The following is a 19,913-nucleotide window of genomic DNA, read 5'->3' on the forward strand; positions in this document are numbered from 1 at the left end:
TTCTCTTGAAGGGAAAATTAACACAAATCATACAGAAGTCAGATATTCCTGCGTTATAATCTGTAATACACATTTGGGTTTGCCTACATTGGATACTAGAGTTGTATCTTTACTGAATGCACAACTGCACAACTGGCTCCCACTGACAATATCCTTTGATTTGCAGTCCATTTGGGCTGCCAGATTTTATGCATCGCTACAGCATATGGATTTGTGTAGGGTTTACTCCTTAGCCTTTTCTTCACCCAAATATACCCCACAAGGCAGTGGAGGTTTAGGATCAGAGCTTTTCTTCTGGGCTACCTTCCCAGGTTGATGAGCCCCATCTGCTCCTCACTTCCAGCATGTGCCGAAACTGACTTCCTGACCACTGGATCCACTCTTGGTCTCACCTGTCCCATCCACAAGAGCCTGTCTTCGCATGCAGGGGAGGTCCCTAACTCACTGAGGGTTTGAGACCCATCAGCTACCCTCACCTGGTTTAGCCAGCCAGTCGAATCTGTTGCTGGGGCGTGGTCCCTGAGGAATTCTAACAGCTTCAAGAAGCCACAGGTGAGGGTTGAGTGCAGGATGGGGACCAACCAAGGCCAGAAGGAGCATGACGTGTCCCCCACCAGAGGTACTACCCCACCAGCACCCCATACACCCCAGGGTGTGATATAAACACAATAAAGTAAATGAATAATGACTTAGCAGGGACCAATATTAACTTAGGGCACTATTGATAGTTTTTATTCAGGCTGCTCTGGAATTAATGTCTCATAGGCCTGGATGGGAGAGACAGTTTTTTGTGAAATCTAGGTCACTGTGGACACCTTGCGAACAAAGGTCCGTATTATTAAGGCTATGGTTTTCCCAATAGTGATGTATGGAAGTAAGAGCTGGACCATAAAGAAGGCTGATTGCCGAAGAATTGATGCTTTTGAATTATGGTGCTGGAGGAGACTCTTGAGAGTCCCATGGACTGCAAGAAGATCAAACCTATCCATTCTTAAGGAAATCAGCCCTGAGTACTCACTGGAAGGACAGATCTTGAAGCGGAGGCTCCAAGACTTTGGCCACCTCCTGAGAAGAGAAGACTCCCTGGAAAAGACCCTGATGTTGGGAAAGATGGAGGACCCAAGGTGAAGGGGACGACAGAGGACGAGATGGTGGGACAGTGTTCTCAAAGCTACGAACATGAGTTTGACCAAACTGTGGGAGGCAGTGGAAGACAGGAGTGCCTGGCGTGCTCTAGTCCAGGGGGTCAGGAAGAGGCAGACACGACTAAATGACTAAACAACAACAACAGTGCACTGTGGTGGTCGTGTTAGTATCATCTTAATCAGGGCTGGATTTAGGTTTGATGAGGCCCTCAGCTACTGAAGGTAATGGGGCCCTTTCTATGTCCAGCTGTCCTTTGTCAACAACAAATTGTCACTGTTTTTTGTGTTGAATATATGCTATATGGCAATTTATGGACCCCATAGGTATCTAAAGCCATTTGCACACGTTGCTATGCAACCAGTCCATGCAGAATGCAGGCACCCTATATATAGAAAGGAGCAAACTGGTGATATTTTAGGGAGCAGGCTAGCAGGCGGGGCCCATTACTTACATCATACGAGCCTACACAACACAAAACACTGTTGCTACATGCAGGATTTATTTTATTTGTTCATTATCTTATATTTTGGAAATGTACATCCAGGGTTTTTTTTTTCTTTAATTTTATTGGGGGGCCCCAAGAGAGTCTGACCAAACTGCGGGAGGCAGTGGAAGACAGGAGTGCCTGGCGTGCTCTGGTCCAGGGGGTCACGAAGAGGCGGACACGACTAAATGACTCAACAACAATAACAACAAGAGAGTGGGGCCCTAAGCTACAGCTTGTTTAGCTTATACGTAAATCTGGCACTGATCTTAAAGCTTGTGCTAGGACCAGTGGCGTAGCTTGGGGGTGCATGGGGGGCCGGCCGCACCGGGCGCAACATCTGGGGGTTGGGGTTAGGGGGTGCAAATTACTTGCCTTGCCCCGGGTGCTGACAACCCACGCTACACCACTGGCTAGGACCAGACAGGAAGCAGCTTGTGCAGTCTCCACCTAATGCTACCTGTGTAAGGAGTTAACAGCCGAGCTGGTAGAAAAAGAAGTCACTACCCTTGAGAAGTCAATAGGCAAGCTGGTTCCACATCTTTATCCAACCTAAGATACTAAAGAACTAAAAGGATATTCAATAGTTGGCATTTGAACTGGGCAAGGGGTGCTGGGGGGAATTATAAATTAAGCTGCCATTGGAAAACCTCTTAATGGGGGAGGAAGAACAACAACAGTCATGTTTAAGTTGACAGACTTTATTTTTCACCTTAAGGAAACCAAAATAAGATACGCATCGGTAGCGCTCCGAAAAGCTGCTCATCTGGCAATTGACATTAGGTTTACGATTTAAAGAAATCCATATTTACCAGACGTGCGTGGAAAAGGTTTCTTCCAGTGTAAAGAAATGCTACTCTTAAGATTATAGTCCATTTCAACTTTGAGTTCAGCACTGAGGGGGGGGGGGAATCTAAATTTTGCTTTGTTGCTGTAGCCCCACTTAATACGATCCTTCTTTCTCTTCCTCCCCCACCCCCAAGACACAGTCATGTGAAAGGAAGCAATCCTGCAGTTTGTAGTCTTTACATTAAGAGTAAGTATGTGCCTTACTCTACAGGCAGATCAATGTATAGGAAGAAGAGCACAGTCAAGAAACATTCAGGCAGTCTGAAATTACTCAGCAAAAAATGTGTAGAATGGCCAAAAGCAATTGAAACTGACAAGTCCTTGGCACTCAAATCACAAGCCCTACACTTCCCCCCTTATCAGTTTTGTTCAACTACTACTTCACTCAAGGTGCTGCTGCTTTCGAACAGCCGGCGACATCTGCATTGCTACAGATAGCGTTTATCTCTGTGTTGCAGAAGTAGCAGTACTAAGAGTAAGAAAACCCTCTGCCCTCTTGTTTTGAACAATTAAATGAGAAGGGGGCCAAGTACTATTCCACATTAACTCAATGCCATCCAAACACAGTGCGTTTCCCAGGAAGTATTTCCATCACGATCCCATGCTTAACCTTAGCTTAGTTTCTTTTTGGGGAAAATGTACAGAAAGCTTGCCCATTAAGTAGGTGGCCGGCCTTTCGACTATAGGAACACTGTGGACAGACCAAGAGGTTGTTGTTTTTCTTTCACTGCCTTTCAAATTTGATAGACAAATTTCAAGACTTCTGCTGGGACCCACTATTTGCATTTCCCATACCTGTGACAGTTCATCAAAACATGGATTCCTTTAACTGGAGTGCAAATTAACATTGCCAACCATAACACTGATCTTTTGCACTAGCAATGTGAAGGCCAGGATTGGGGGGGGGGTACATGTGTTCCCCCAATTTTTCCATTTTTTTTTCTGGGTCTATACCATGGTCCCTTTTAACAGGACTTCTTTGCAGGATCCTTTCTTAAAGGCAGGCTCTTTAAACACCACATGTGAGAACACACCTAATTATATACTTTGAGGATTGTGGGGGGGGGGGGCACACAACTGACCTTTGGCCAAAAATATCATTTTTCAATAAATGATTCTTTTAAAAAATAATAATTAATGAACCCATTTTTCAAGGGGAATCCCCCTGAAACAAGAAAATCCATGTTATAGAAACCCTCTTCCAGTCCTGGCGATCTACAAGCTTGGAACAATTATTTCAAGTGAGTTTTTTTTACCAATTTGTCTTCAACGATACTGCTGTACTCTAGAAATCCCTAACTATGCACACTGACAAGCCAATGGTACAGTACATAAACATAACCAAGTAAAGCCATCCCAGTTTCCTACTGATCAAACTTGTGACACCAGAGACTTAGGAACATCCTGAAGTTTCAGCCGAACTCTGGGGGCAGGAGCATTCCACATTTCCCTGGCAGGTCAGTCCAAGCACCAGTGGAAAATAAAATATTAAACTTAAGTTTCATAACTACCATATATTTTCTAGTACTTTGCTTTTTTTAAAAAAAAAGCTTGACTTGGGTTCTTAGAATTCCTGCATCATGTAATTTAGGACATCCTTAATTTCTTTAAACTAAAAGGGACAGTTTTGGCAGACGTCATTATCCTCTCCAAACTGAAATTCATCCTTTAGTCCTGCTACAGCAGCAATGAGTCAACTGCTAATTTAAGACTTTCTGAGGGGAAAGAAAATGGCTTCAGTCCTGCCTACAGTTCAGAAGCTGCTTCAGTCCTATTGACTTTGAACAGCCTAATGACATACAGGACTGCAGCTATGATCTTCCACAGTCATATCAGCCTAATCCTCATTATTTGCAAAGGTAACTTAATTCAAACTTCAGAAGACAACATGGCATGGAAGCAATCGAGCAGTTACTAGTACTCTGGCTTTGTCCCAACAGCATCTTTCTATCTTCAGGTTTAAGAAGCTTTGGGGGAAAGCATTGGGACAGTTCCCCCAGTGAGAGGAGAGGAGAGGCAAGGAAACTAGAAAAGAGGAGGCCCACTCTATGGGTTGACCAAGGCTATTTAAGGAATGAGGAAAGAGAACCAGGAGCCGTTCAATTGGTGTGAGACCTAGTTGGTGAGAGGGGCTTTGAAAAAGAGGAAGCTCAAAATCAGTTACAAGGCAGCCAGGTGGGATGAGACTGGCCGTATGTATCTGCAACGTAGTAGCTGCTGAAGTTTGCATCACTGGTATATGGAGCTGGCTGGTAATAGCAGGTGACATTGGTGGCATTGGGGATGAGGTTTTGCTCTACCAGCACTCTGAGCGCCAGAAGGGAGATGAGGTTCAGTATCTGCCTTCGCTCATGTCCCATGAGGCACACCGTACTCTCGTTGACTACTTCGCGCAAGGTCATTAGGTAGTCATATTTGCTTCGGTCCTCTTCGGCAAAGTGGTTCAGGAGGTATGTCTCCAGCTTGCGCTTCTGTTCTAGAATGTCTGGAAAGTCTATGAAGAACCTAGAACACATGTAACGCTCCAGGGTTTTTATCTCCTCTTTGTCCATGGGCTTGAAGTCCCTCACAAGCAGATTGCTGTACTTCAAGAGACCTCCTCCTCGGATCTCCTCAGGGTTCTTGGTGGCTATCAGCCTGTTCTTCAGGTGATCCAAGGCTGCCTCAAAGTCACCATACATGCTTTCTCCAATCACAGTTGGGTGGAAATGCTCGCACATTGGGTTCTCTGAGCAATCATAGAAGAAGAGCAGAGAGTCTAGTATTATCTGAAAAGAGTCCACGCTAAATTCAAACTGCCGCCTTATACGATCCACAAACTTGAGCTCTACATTCCTGCCATGCTTGTTGAAGAGAGAGATTAGACTCCATCGGTCAATATCGGTGCACACCTTCACCAGCTTCTCAATATAGGCTTCCTTAAGGGTCATGGGGCTAATTTTTACGGTGTTGACACCTTCAGGCAAGAATTTTAAGAGGGACTGCAAAACCACATCTCTGACCAACTGGAACTCGGTCTCACTTGGGAGACATACTTGGAAGATAAGGTCTAGATCCTTGCAACCCAGTCCATTGTCTTTGACCAAGACGTGACCTGCCACGGAACCATTCAGACGGACGTCGTGCACCTTAATGTTTGCTTCACTTAGCCTGCGGCGAACAGTTTGGACAATATCCTTCAGAGTTATTTTCAGAGTCGGAAAGTTGCCTCTTCCGTGAATTGGCACCACCTCGGACAGGACCTCATGAAGACGACTGACCTGATCCCAGCTGAGCACACTGCGGGACAAGGAATCAGCATTTGGTTTGTTGTCTGCCATTGTAGATTGATCTTTTAAGTAACTAAAAAAAAAGAAAGGAGGAAAAAAGGAAGAGAACATGTTAATCAGACCGTCCAGTTACACCAACAGGGTACAGCAAATATGAGAGACTGCAGTTGGTTCGGGAAGCCCTTCATGGAAAGAGCTAGGAGCCTGGCAACTTATTCTGTGCACCACCAGACTTGCTGTGGTTCACAGGTTCAGTCCTAGTCACCCAGGTTGGCTCCATTAATACCAATGGAAGGAGGGACTGTGTCGATCTTCCTTTGAAGTCAGTTTATCTGCAGTAGATTCTAAGCTTTTATATTTTATCTTCCAAGCTTTCTAAATGTTCAAAGCAGCAAATGCAAGTACTGCTCATTTGTTGTGAGGAATACAAACACCTTCCTTTAAAATACTCTGAATATAGAATAGGGTTATACCTTAGATTTATGGTCTCATTACCTTTTCTGTCTATCCCCCCCCCCCATTATCCCACACCACCACCACCCCTCCCTCCCTCCCTCACCACACAAATACCTATATTCTGGGTTTAGTTACTATGGCTGAGTTCTTTGGAGTTTGAGCATTCTCTACTACACAACTACTGCACAAGGGCAGTTTCTAGAGAGCCCCAGTCAACGATCCAGAGCTCATTAATTTACTAAGATGCAGAAGTTCACATACCACAACATCTTGACAGGAAGAATACCTGACAACACAGAGAGAACTTCTCTTCTTTTCTCCCACACCCTATTTTATTATAATTTCTTCCATGTCCAACTACAGTATGGTGGTGGTGTTGTTTTGCTCCAAATGTTGCTTTTAAAACCTTTGAAATATTTTAAAGAGGGAAACTGGTGTTGGGTGCCCCATTAAGCTCTCCAAAGGACCTGCTACTTGGAAAAAATATATTTCAGTATCCTTGTTGCCAGTCAGACGATTAGGCTGTAGCTTGGGCACAAGGACAAAATCAATATACATGCTAAACCCTCTCCCCCTTCACAGGTTCAGGCACATGAACACTGGACGTGCAATGCACATGGACTGCCATTTTACATGCTACTGCTACTTTGAACCAACCAATCCAGCATGTCATAGAGACGAGGCTTCACCAATGTGTACTGTAATGGCAATGCCAGAGAGGTATGTTCAGGCAGTGATCCTTTGCGCAAGGTTAGAATTACTTAGAAGCACAGGGACATGCAGCTTTCCAATACTTGGTAGCTGAACACAGGGGAGGTAGAACAACTATAACACCCAACTGTGGCTTGCAAGTCTTATTTAAAGGTAAAGGGCCCCCTGAACATTAGATCCAATCGTGGCCAACTCTGGGGTTGCGGCACTCATCTCGCTTTATTGGCCGAGGGAGCCGGCGTACAGCTTCCGGGTCATGTGGCCAGCAGGACTAAGCCGCTTCTGGCGAACCAGAGCAGCGCACGGAAACGCCGTTTACCTTCCCACCAGAGTGGTATCTATTTATCTACTTGCAGCTTTCGAACTGCTAGGCTGGCAGGAGTAGGGACCGGGCAATGGGAGCTCACCCCATCGTGGGGATTTGAACCGCCAACCTTCTGATTGGCAAGTCCTAGGCTCTGTGGTTTAACCCACATGGCTAATTTAGGCAGGGGGAAATAAGAGCAAGGAAGAAACAATAATGTCTATATGGGTGCTAGGTACACAAATGGGATGCCTTTCCCTGCCTCTTAACCACTCCCAGTCACACCTAGGAAACGGCAACAGTTCTCCATGTAGCCAGACCCTCAAAAGAGGGCTGGTTAGCGGCCGAAGCAAAAGGCTAGCGAGACCCAGAAACAAGATGCAGGGGAAACAGGAGGCAGCCTTCTTAGGAGCAAAAGGAGGAAAGCCAAGAGCCTTACGGCCCTGAGATATTAGTGTGCAAGCTTTGCCCACTCCGTTATAATTTCTGTTCACAACCAGGCAAGTTTCAGAACTCTTTTCAGGGCGTTTTCGAAATTAGAAAAACAAACAGGAACGGAGTGGCAGGTGCTTCCTTAACTGCCATGGTAAAACAAAACAAAACCCCCTCACACCTACAAGCTTTCTATCACATGTGGCCTGTGCCCCAGTGGGAAAAGAATCAAAGTTGGAAGGGGCACCCAGAGTCATCTAGTCCACCCCCACATGCAGGAATTTTAACAGACTGTTCCTCATCCAATTTGAAACCATACCAGACCCGGCTTAGTCTTGAATGTGTGCTGACAGTTTTATTGTTGTGCCAACCAGAGGTTAAGTTACATATTTCAACCAGACCTAGTAATAGGGCACCCAGTAACAACATGGGAACTTTTTCTGGTGCTTTCAAGGCAGTTTTGCAATTTCTTTGTAATTAAGTTTGTACCTCCAGCAACATTTAGAGCGTCCCGGGTTCCCCACTCTGATCTAAAGACAAGTACCCATCACAAACTTTTCTTGCTCTCTTCTCCACACCCCTTTTCTATTTAACTTGGTGTGAAGAAAAGAGATATGCACGGGGGCTGTGAAACAAAAGAACTTGTTTGCGGTTTTTAGCTGACCTTAAGACACTGTCACTACTGGGGCTTCTTCCCCCTTAAAAAACAGGGAAAAAACTCCTAACATTATTCCGTGCGTTTACTCTGAAGCATGCCACAGCAATTTCGGTGGCACTTACTCCCAAGTAGATTGCATTTAGGAAAACAAGCCGCATCTTGAAGAATGTGTGTCACAGCAGAGCAAAGGCCTTGGAATAAGAACAGACCGCATACGAGTGCAGGGACGGTCGTGCGGATGCGAAGACCCGCAATTTCCCGTGCTTCTTCTGTTAAAAACTCCATGCAAGCAGGAAAGCGGAGCGAACCAAAGAGCAAAAACCCACGCAACCCCTTCTTTCCCTGATGCGCTAGCTTTCTGCTTGCAGGGAGCGCGCATTAACAGGGCGCAGCAGCTAGGGCTGGGGGCGGCTGGCACCCAGTAGTAGCGCTCCCGTCCCTTCAGCCATCCAAGCTTCCTGCCACTTACTTGGCATATAGAGGCTCAAAGGGGGGTCGTCCGCACCCCCAAAAACACACACACCCTCTGCTCCCTAAGCCAAATGGGCAAAGCTCAGCTTTCAAGCTCGTAGGGGGAGCTTTCCTCCGGAGAAGGAGAAGAAGGAGAAGGCGAAAGCGCAGCCTCCCTTCGCCTCCGCGCTCCACTCACCAAAGCGCCGCAGGCTCCTCTCCAAAACGCGCAGCAGCAACAGCAGCGGCGGCCAGAGTTTTCTTGCGGGGGGCGCCCTGCGTGTCTAGCTTTATAGAGACCCGCCTTCCATCGGGACCCCGCCCCGCCAGCCGGAGGCGAGGGGAGAAGCTCCCTCCTCGGGTTCCTCCAGCCCAGATCAATTGACTGGGCGTTCCTCTTTCGCTCCGCTGCCAAGCTGGTTTGAAGCCGGAGTAGAGGCTGAGTGAGATCGGAGTAAGCCAAAGCCACATGCAGGTGGAGTTTTGGGTTTGGTTTTGTTTTAAAGGAAGGCGCACCTCTGAAATGCAGTTACAGATAGGTAGCCGTGTTGGTCTGCCATAGTAAAAAATAAAAAATAAAAAATTCCTTCCAGTAGCACCTTAAAGACCAACTAAGTTAGTTCTTGGTATGAGCTTTCGTGTGCATGCACACTTCTTCATGCACACGAAAGCTCATACCAAGAACTAAATTAGTTGGTCTTTAAGGTGCTACTCTGAAATGCAGTTATTTACATAAGCATCCCCATAGGCGATCCAGTGGCCTGAGGTCTCCCCAGCACCCACGCTTTCCCCCAGGTATAGGATGAGACCGCTTCTATTTCCTGGAGTCTAAGCAGCGATTGGGTTACCAGGAGAAGCAGCAAACATCGGTGCTTGCCTTTGGGATGGGTCGAGGGGAGTGCACGCTGCAGGAATTTTTGATAATTCATGATTCTGTAAATAAATAAATACTTTTCGGATCTAATTTGGGGCTGCCCTCCAGCCAGTCATCCTATGAAATTAACCAGCATCACTTTATATGACTTAAGACTTACTCAGACACCAGATGGTTTTACTTGTACAGGATACTAAGTGCTTTATTAAAGCCCGGGAAAAACTCGCAGCTTCTATTTTTAAAGGCATCAATGGCTGATAACGAGAAATAGAGCGAAGGTTTCTGGACTCACACTGGTGAACATAACTTGTGATTGGTCGTGAATGCACATTAATTGAAAGAGGAGGGGAGGCGATTCCCCAGGAAGAATTAAAGCATGTTAAAATGTGTGTTACTTCAGTTGTGAAGCCTATCACACTTCCACCTTAAACAGCTTTTCCGCTGCTGCAAAATACTAGACTCTAGAGCAAAAAACAAACCAACCAAAATTATTTGCCAAACTTATCTGAAAGACGAAAGAAAGAAATACTCTGAGCGCGTGCAGTTTCGCATTTAAAACTCACTTAAGCCACAGCACATTACAGGTATAAAATGGAGCATGCTTCTGCTACCCTGATGCTAAACACATTTTCATGGGATGAGCACAATTCTGTAGGAAAAGATATGTGTTTAAAATAAAATAAAAGTTTGGCTTTTTAAGCTGGAAATGCTGGCAGGTTCAAAGGTGGTGTTATGTAGCACTGAATTGCTTCGATGTATGTATGAATGAATGAATGACACTCTGCACATACCCATATTAAAAAGGAGTTCTTTATTTCAAACATGCCAATAAACAAGGTGGTGAGCTTATACAGAAACAGCAGAAATTCAAACAACGAGCGGTTTTGTCATTAATATTTTCATTTGTTGAAACTGAATGATAACCATAACAAAAGAGTTAAAGAATTAAAATGCAAGTCCTTTAAAATTGTTGCTTCAGTTCCTGTGTAAAGACTGCTCCTCAGTGAAGAAAACAGGTAACACCTAAATAAGCAGCAAAGGGGCAAAATTAATCGCTGTTCCTTAACCTGATTTCCAGGTACTCAGCTGTCAAGTTATGCCTTTTTTGCAATTTGGGGAAATGATAAGAGATTTATACATGTGGCCAAATAAAACAATGTGATACTTGAGTTTCGGTGTGATAAGAAATCAAGAGCATCTCTTTAAATGCATTTATAGTCCAATCCTACACATGTATGCTTATCATAAAGGTAAAGGGACCCCTGACCATTAGGTCCAGTCATGACCGACTCTGGGGTTACGGCGCTCATTTCACTTTATTGGCCAAGGGAGCCGGCGTACAGCTTCCGGGTCATGTGGCCAGAATGACTAAGCCGCTTCTGGCGAACCAGAGCAGCGCACGGAAACGCCGTTTACCTTCTCGCTGGAATGGTACCTATTTATCTACTTGCACTGGCGTGCTTTCGAACTGCTAGATTGGCAGGAGCAGGGACCGAGCAACGGGAGCTCACCCTGTCGCAGGGATTCGAACCACCAACCTTCTGATGGGCAAGCCCTAGGCTGTGTAGTTTAACCCACAGTGCCACCCGCATCCCATGCTTACTCATAAGAAAGAGCTATTGTGCTCAAAGGGGCTTAGGTTTGCAACTCTCAGTCTCCACAGGACCTACAGGAGTGCAAGCCTTTACATATCTTCGCAGATGTAAGCCCCACACATTTCCTTGGTACTTACTCCTAGGTAAATGATATATACAGGATTGCAGTCTTACTCCCTAGAAAGTGTTTTTGGGTTGCGGCATAGAGGAAAGAAGACTCTCCACTTTGCAAAAGCTCCCCAGTCCATTAGGAAGAGAAGGGGCGTGGGGGATCTCAACTTCTATAACTAACACACATACAGATGCAAAGAAAGCTAATGTTGGTCCTAATACATTGCCTTATAAGTTCTGACTTTAAATTATCTCCTCTCTTCCCCAGTGAGAGCCAGAATCCACCCCCAACTTTCTTGCGCTTTCTTCCCTAGTAGCTCACTCCCCTCTCCTTCCTTCCCAGCTTAACAGGCAGCAAAGGAAGCATCCAGGTTATTTATTTCTTTATAATTATAGTTTGCGGTTCCTGGCATCTGTCTGCCTTGAGAGGCAATGGAAGAGTGCGCCATGGCAGGGTGGGTAAAGTCAAACCACTGGAGAGTCACAGCGCCTGCTGTGGCCGTAGATGAGAGAGACATGTTTAATTGCAGGTGAGGCAGATGAAGGCAGCCAGTTTTGCTGATATAGATGCGATTCTTTTTTTTCTGCACTCCTCCCAGCGGTCATTTCCAGTGGGTTTAAAGTAAGAGTGTAATTTTATTGTCTCATCTTCATTTTGTAAACCACTTTGAGGGTTTAAAACAATCGAGCGGGGTATAAAGCTTATGAAATAAGTGAGTGAGTGAATGAATGCAGAAAGAAAGAAAGAAAGAAAGAAAGAAAGAAAGAAAGAAAGAAAGAAAGAAAGAAAGAAAGAAAGAGTTAGTTTTAAAGGTACCATGAGACTTGTCTATACAAACCCATTGCTACCACTGCTACCATTGCTACCAATTCAGCCTAACCTCACAGGGTTGTTATGCAGATTAAATGAGGAGGGGAAAAACTATGTGTGCCACCTTAAGTTCCTTGGAGAAAAAAAAGGTGGGATAGAAATGCAAATAATAATAGCCATAATCAGATTATATATTTTATATATATACATATAATGCTTCCAGGAATTCTGGAGAAATTAAGATGGGCAGTTGGCTGGGTTGCTGCATTGGTTTATGGCTAACTCGATAACAAAATTGGTGGCGGAGAAAGGATGTGACTGTGATCCTCTGATGTTGATATCAGGCTAGATGCCCCATCACCTGTTCCCAGGTTGTTGTATGGGGGCCCATGGGCTGTGAGAGCCATTGTTCTAACTGCAAAAGAAACAATTGCCTGGCAACAGCTTGTCATAAACTTCTAGAGGACAGCTGCCACCTGAACCCTCTTGCTCTGCAGGTAATAGAAGAGTCCTATAGGTGGCAGATGAGCCTTTAAATTTTGAAGGATACTGCTTCCTTGCAGCTTAAAGGACGGGGCGGGGCAGGGAGAGGACCTGACTCCCAAAGCAAGCATCCTTAGGCACATGTTAAAGGTAAAGGGACCCCAGACCGTTAGGTCCAGTGGTGGCCGACTCTGGGGTTGCTCCACTCATCTCGCTTTATTGGCCGAGGGAGCCGGCGTACAGCTTCCGGGTCATGTGGCCAGCATGACTAAGCTGCTTCTGGCGAACCAGAGCAGCACACGGAAACGCTGTTTACCTTCCCGCTGGAGCGGTACCTATTTATCTACTTGTACTTTGATGTGCTTTCGAACTGCTAGGTTGGCAGGAGCAGGGACTGAGCAACGGGAGCTCACCCCATTGCGGGGATTCGAACCGCCGGCCTTCTGATCGGCGAGTCCTTGGCTCAGTGGTTTAACCCACAGCGCCACCCGCGTCCCTTTAGAAACAGTGTAAAAAAAGTGGGAAGGGATTAGCTAAACTAGCCCCACAAGCACTACAGTGGGGAGGGGGTCAGTAGAATTTAGACCACAAACTGCTGATAGATCTCTGAGTTATCAACAAGTGTTTCCGAACCTAATTTCTTTTAACAATAGCATGAAGAAAACACTTATTTTCCCCTTTTCTAAACCAGGCTATTGGAACAAAGGATGTGGTTTAGGATTGGATTTTTGTATGTGAGCTTGTCTGCTGCTGACGACAAACTCCTGGCCCAAACATATGCCCATTGGCATCTTGTTCCTTAATTCAATGCCCACCCCTATTCTGGCACTTACCAGCTTACCTTCTTTCACTACTCCTAATTGTTCTGTATGCCATCTAACCCAATGAAGTGTTACAGAGTATTCAAAAGCTTGCATGTTGTTTTATGATATTTTTGTTTGCCTGATAAGTACAGTGGTACCTCGGGTTAAGAACTTAATTCGTTCTGGAGGTCCGTTCTTAACCTGAAACTGTTCTTAACCTGAGGTACCTCTTTAGCTAATGGGGCCTCCCGCTGCCGCCGCACGATTTCTGTTCTCATCCTGAAGCAAAGTTCTTAACTCGAGGTACTATTTCTGGCTACATCGTTCTAAGGATGAATATTAAAAGACTACTTCCACGATTTATTTGATTCTTAGATTATATATTTTTCGCATTAAACAGAAAAGGTAAACAAACAGGATTCATTTATTTTATTGGAGTGTGTTATCCCCACTGCAACTATATCTGCATGCAACCAAGGGCAGGACAAAACAGTAAAAATGTAAATTCTGTTACAGAAATGACAGCAGTGGGAGAGTGTGGATGAAACCGAGAAAGAGCTAGTTTATTTGGGGAAGGGTTGAGAGCAAACTCAGTAAACCGGACTGCTGGTTACGGATGCAGGTGTTGAATAAAACGAAAAGGGAGATCAGAGAAAGAAAGAAACAAACACAAAGTAACCAAAAAGCTTTTGGTCTGGAGAAGGAACACTGCTTTTGAACATAAGACCATGTTGCAATGGTGGAACCACATGCTGCAGCCACCTATATATCACTAGAGGCCAAAGATCCAAATCACCATGTGCTGTGATGCTCTATTTAAGGGATCGTGTCTGGTTCACATACAGTGGGTACCAAGCAAAGAGAGTGCTGCAACAATAACAAACAAGGTGGAAGGTGAGAGGTGGGGAGGTGCTGAATTTTGGCATCGCACAGAGCGTCGCTTCAATTTTAAAGTCCAAAGTCCACCGCTGAGATCAGGAAGGTGTTCTGACTGATGCCTACCAGTTAAAGCAACAGCAATAGCAGAATGACCTGAACTAGGCTGCTGAAATGTAGAAGGTTAATCAGGGGGTGGACTTTTTTTGTGAAAGGACAAGGTCTCTGCATGATTTCGGATCTTCAGTCTTCCTGATCGGTTGGCATCTTTCCTGAATCAAATGGCAAAATAGTCCTTAGCCACCAGGGAAACATCTTTAGGAAGAGAATCACCTTTCTTTTTGTAGAGAGAAAGGGATATAGTTCTTGCCAGAAGACTCGCCTCGTTCTTTTTTAAAACAAAAATTGATTTTTATTAAATTTCCTATTTTAACAATCCAATCAAATCACAATAAATATTCCAAATTATACATATACATATCAAATAGTCCAAATATTCTGCCAAATTATAAATTTTTTAATGGGACGTTCGGAGGGTTCTGATCATCTCATATGTCTACTGCTTTTTGTAGTCATTTCCAATGGTTCTTCCAGTTGTTGACCTTCCTTCTTTCACGGCCTCTGAGTTGTTCCCACAAGTGAGTTGAAACAAGCAATGATGTGTTTCTGTGTGGATTTTACGCCTCGTTCTTTTTTAAGGGCAGCCTCGAACCACTCAGGGAATGGAACAAAACACTAACTTTGAGAATTTGAAAATAATTGTAAGGACCTCAGGCAAACTCAGCTGCAAAGTGAATATGGACTTGTCTGAGATGCTTTGTAAATGTTCAGGAAGCAAAAGTATGTTTCATGGATCTCTGGAGGGTTCTTTAGCAAGGAAATTGGGTTCCAAAAGTGGCCACAGAAGGAGATCTAAAGGAAACCCTGTTATTGGTGGGGTAGGGAGAGAGGAGGCAGATCGTCAGGGTTTTTTAAAGGGCTGGTCATGGAAGGCATACCCTAGAAGAAAAGGCCTATCCCCATTTATAAGGCAAGATGTGCCCTGGATGACCATGAGCATCTCATGAGACACATTTACAGATAGGTAGCCGTGTTGGTCTGCCATAGTCAAAACAAAAAAAATTCCTTCCAGTAGCACCTTAAAGACCAAGTAAGTTAGTTCTTGGTATGAGCTTTCGTGTGCATGCACACTTCTTCAGATACACTGAAACAGAAGTCACCAGACCCTTCTATATAGTGAGAAGGTAGTGAGGGGTATTATTCAGAAGGGTGGTGGGAATGGGTGATTGGCAGATAGCTGTGATGAGCCTGTTGACGACTCTTAACGACTGCAATAGGTCTTACAGGAAAAAGCAAGGGGTGAGAAGGTGAAAAATGGCTTTGTCATGTATAATGAGATAAGAATCCAAGGTCTTTGTTCAGACCAGGTCTCTCCATGGTTTTAAGTTTGGTGATAAGTTGCAATTCAGCAGCTTCTCTTTCCAGTCTATTTCTGAAATTCCTTTGTAGTAAAACAGCTACTTTGAGATCTTGTATAGAATGTCCTGGGAGATTGAAGTGTTCTCCTACTGGTTTCTCTGTCTTGTGATTCCTGATGTCCGATTTATGTCCGTTTATTCTTTGGCGTAAGGTCTGCCCTGTTTGTCCAATATAGAGAGCTGAAGGACACTGTTGGCATTTGATGGCATACACAATGTTAGACGATGAGGCATGTAGATATGTTTGTCGGTCAGTTGGTTTACGGTATAAGGTGGTGTCTATGCGCCCATCCTGTATTTTACTGGCCCCAACAACATCACACATACCATCTCAGGACTATTTAATTGCTCATCGTCTAACATTGTGTATGCCATCAAATGCCAACAGTGTCCTTCAGCTCTCTATATTGGACAAACAGGCTGTCAGAAAGAGACCTGGGTAGTGCCAGATTTAGGGCACAGGGCACTGAGTCGAGGGGGTGCAAAACTGAGAAAGTCCATGATTGAGAAGATCCATTTGGGGTGCCAAATTTTGGGCTTGCTCATACTACCAAAGTTGGCCAAAGTCCACCCCGTCCTAGGGTTCGGAGGACAAACTGGAAGGCTTCAAGATGCAATAGTCCAATGTATCTTTGATCCATTTGAGGAATTCAGGGATTATTGTCTCCCCTTCAAAGGTAGGAGGAGGATGCTGGTCACCTCACCGTGGCTTTCTACAGCATCCCCCACCTTTTGAGGCCAGCGGGCTCATCCAGAATTTTGAGAGAGTTCTGTGGGCTCCAGTATTCCTGGTTTATATCACAGAAAGGCCTGAAGAACTTTGTTCATAGAGATGCTACCTTTCCTTTCTTTTTTTTTAAAAATGTTCCACTTATTTATACAAAGAGCAACAATCAACTTTCAACAAGCTTACTACCTGAATCCCCAGCAGAAGCACAAAGTGTCCATTAAATGACCCTAGATCAAATTTTTTAGTCCTTTCTTTCAGTTTTTAAATGAAGATTTCATTCCACAAGTTGTGATGTGCTATTGGACGCCTGTAACCATGTTCTATCAATATTGCATTATGTAAGAAAGCTATGCCAAATTGATTGAAAAGTAGCGGTTTCATTGTCTCTTCGACTCTCCTGGACAGGGGCTGTCAATTTGTCCATTAGTTTTAAGCCCTAAAGTTGTAAGATCCAGATCTCAAACAGGTCTACATTGAGCGTCTTCCAATACCTTGCAATAGTAAGCTTTCCTGCAGTCGTCAGGTAAGTAATGAGATCCTTGTGGGAAAGTTGTTGGACAGTTTCTGAATGGTATGATAGGAGTGTTATTTAGGATCCAAAGGGGTATCTTGTTTTGCGATAAGGGCTGCTTCATGAAAAACGTTTTTTCCCCAAACACAAAGACTTTGGGGCATTGCAACCACATGTGAATAAACAAACCACACATAGCTGATACGTTTTTAGTCATTTTAGTTTTCAAAAAGGGTATATATACAATTGGTGCATGATTCTGAGTGTGTTTTCCTGGATTCTTACGGCGACAGATTTGAAGGGGCCTTAAGCCATATTCTGCTTCATAAAGTATAATCTAATGGCTCAGCCAGATCTTATCCCTATTGTGCTTTTAAAGTGGTGAGAGGTGACAGCATTTGAGAGTTCAGTGCTCCATAAATTTGGGAAACAAGACCTTTACCAAGTGAATTATAAATGAGCACAATCTTTTCAAAAGGAGTCAATTTATGTTATAATGCCCATGTTTCAACTCTTTGTTAACTTAGAAAATGCCGGACCTGGTATATTGCAAACCCATCTACAGCGGTACCTCGGTTTTTGAACGTCTCCGTTGACGAACATTTCGGTTTTTGAACACTGTAAACCCATAAGTAAATGCTTCTGTTTTTGAACTTGCATCGGAAGTCAAACACGCCACATGGCTTCTGTATTGAGTTTTCCATATTGAGGCTTTCGTACTGAGTTTTCAGTTTTCAAACGTTTCGGAACTCAAATGGTCTTCCGGAATGGATTACGTTTGAAAACCGAGGTACCACTGTACTTGATACTGCAGTTAATTTTAACACAGGTTCTGTAAGACATTGTTGATCTGTATAAAAATAGCCAGAAAATCCCCGCTCAGTCCCATTATCCAAATATTTTAATTCTATCTTCATTATTATGGGGAGTTATGGGGTGTTAGGGCAGACTCTCCAAATGTCCCTATCTTCCAGGGACACCCCTGATTTAGAAAAGCCGTCCCGGTTTCTGATTTGATCCCAGAATGCCCCGCTTTTCTTTAGGAAATCCCTAAGGAACATCATTGGATAAATGTTGTAGGGTATGGAGTTATCCAACCCCTAAACCATCTGAAGGCAATCCTGTATAGGGAAGTTTTTTTTTAACGTTTTACTGTGTTTTTATATATGTTGGAAGCTGCCCAGAGTGACTGGGGCAAGCCAGTAAGATGTGTGGGATATAAATAGTGAAATTATCATTATGGAATGGGACGGAGCTATTTTCATAGGAGAAATGTTGGAGGGTATGTTAGGGGAGGGATAGTACCTCTTGTGAGGGACATGTTGTGCTTCTTCTGGGGTAATCTGTCCACCTTTGGTCCCGATCCCGCACTCAGATCTTACTCGACGGTGGCTCATAGAAACTACAGTGGTACCTCGGGTTAAGAACTTAATTTGTTCCGGAGGTCCGTTTTTAACCTGAAGCATCACTTTAGCTAATGGGGCCTCCCGCTGCCGTGCAATTTCTGTTCTCATCCTGAAGCAAAGTTCTTAACTCGAGATAATATTTCTGGGTTAGCGGAGTCTGTAACCTGAAGTGTATGTAACCTGAAGCGTCTGTAACCCGAGGTACCACTGTATTGGCATGCGACAGTAGCCACACCCTGGGAATGGCTTCAAGTAGCTGGCTAAACCATGTAATGGTAGCCAATGGGTTTCAAACCCTCAGTGACTTAGGGATTTCCCATGAATGGGGCGACGGACTCTGGTGCATTGAGCAGATGAGACCAAGAGTGGGTCCAATGGTCAGAACATGCTGAGAACTACACAACTCTGGAGTCTCTAAGAAGTGAGCAGCCACGACTGCCGCGAGGATCCTTGTGGCCCAAAAGGGGAAATCTCAAGAGTTACCAACCCTAATGGAGTGGCAGACGAAATTATTCGAGTATGTAGAATTGGCAAAAATGAGTTATAAAATTCGAGACCAAAAAGTGACAAAGTTTGAGGAGGAGTGGAGTAAATTTGTTGTGTATATACGAAATAACTGTTGAAGTTTAAAAACTGTAGCAGGGCTAACATAAATCTGGTGATGTGTATAGAATGTAATTAAGAATCTGCAGGAATGGATGTAAATTGGGAAAACTGAAGCAGGGAAGGAGGGAAGTTTGGGCGCAAAACTGCGCAGGGTAAATAAGAAGACAAAAAATGTTGAATGTAAAAGTTTTATTTAATCTTGTTTTGTTTGTAAAAATCAATAAAAAGTATTTTTAAAAAAAGAAAAGAAGAAGTGAGCGGCAGATGGGGCTCACTAACCTGGGAAGGTAACCCATCTAGGAGAAGGAAAACTCTGATGGTAAACCTCCACTGCCTTGTGGGGTAACTTCAGGAGAAGACAGGTCTAAGGAGTAAACCCTACACAAATCCAGAGTGGAGTCCCTAAGATGGTTGGATGGCACCTCTTTCCGGCAACTCCTGCAGCCAAGCTGATGCCAAACCTATTGCACTGCTTTCCTTTGGACCCCATCAGCAAGGGGTCTGAGCAGCCCAGGACCTCCATACGCACTGCCCAGGCTTGCACCCCAGGGAGGTCACTTTGGTGCTGCTATGCAGCGGCTTGACTTCACCCCCCGAAGCACACTCCATTGACTCTCAAGACAGATGCCAACAATATTCGTTAGAAAATGATCAGTGATAAATGAATAACATCATAGGCAAGATCAGAGGGGCCGATTTTGAAAGCCACTCTTTCCAGACCCTGTGGTTAGAAGAAAGTACAGTGGACGCTCAGGTTGCAAACGTGATCTGTGGGGGAGCACGTTCACAACCCTCAGTGTTTGCAACCCGCAGCGCTGTTTCTGTGCACGCATGGGTCGTGATTCAGCGCTTTGGCGCTTCTGCACATGC

At 44.5% G+C, this 19,913-nt stretch overlaps 1 protein-coding gene across 1 annotated transcript; it reads right to left on the bottom strand.

The window, feature by feature from the left end:
* Positions 1-3,435: 3,435 nt before the first annotated feature.
* Positions 3,436-9,245, bottom strand: TENT5C (terminal nucleotidyltransferase 5C). Its single transcript, XM_081894435.1, has 2 exons — positions 8,959-9,245; positions 3,436-5,821 (listed from the first exon to the last, which is right to left on the bottom strand). Exons 1-2 carry the CDS (start codon positions 9,228-9,230, stop codon positions 4,636-4,638), a joined length of 1,458 nt encoding a protein of 485 aa, XP_081750561.1. The 5' UTR covers positions 9,231-9,245; the 3' UTR covers positions 3,436-4,635.
* Between the last annotated feature and the right edge of the window lie 10,668 nt (positions 9,246-19,913).

Source organism: Podarcis melisellensis, assembly GCF_964234715.1.
Source record: "Podarcis melisellensis genome assembly, chromosome: 17".
In the NCBI taxonomy this organism is placed as follows: Eukaryota; Metazoa; Chordata; class Lepidosauria; order Squamata; family Lacertidae; genus Podarcis; species Podarcis melisellensis.

Coding starts and splice junctions, on each gene's coding strand:
- TENT5C (XM_081894435.1), bottom strand. CDS start 9,230: ATGTGGCTTTGGCTTACTCCGATCTCACTCAGCCTCTACTCCGGCTTC. Junction 5,822..8,958: donor GAGGAGCCTGCGGCGCTTTG/GTGAGTGGAGCG, acceptor CTTTTTTTTTAG/TTACTTAAAAGATCAATCTA.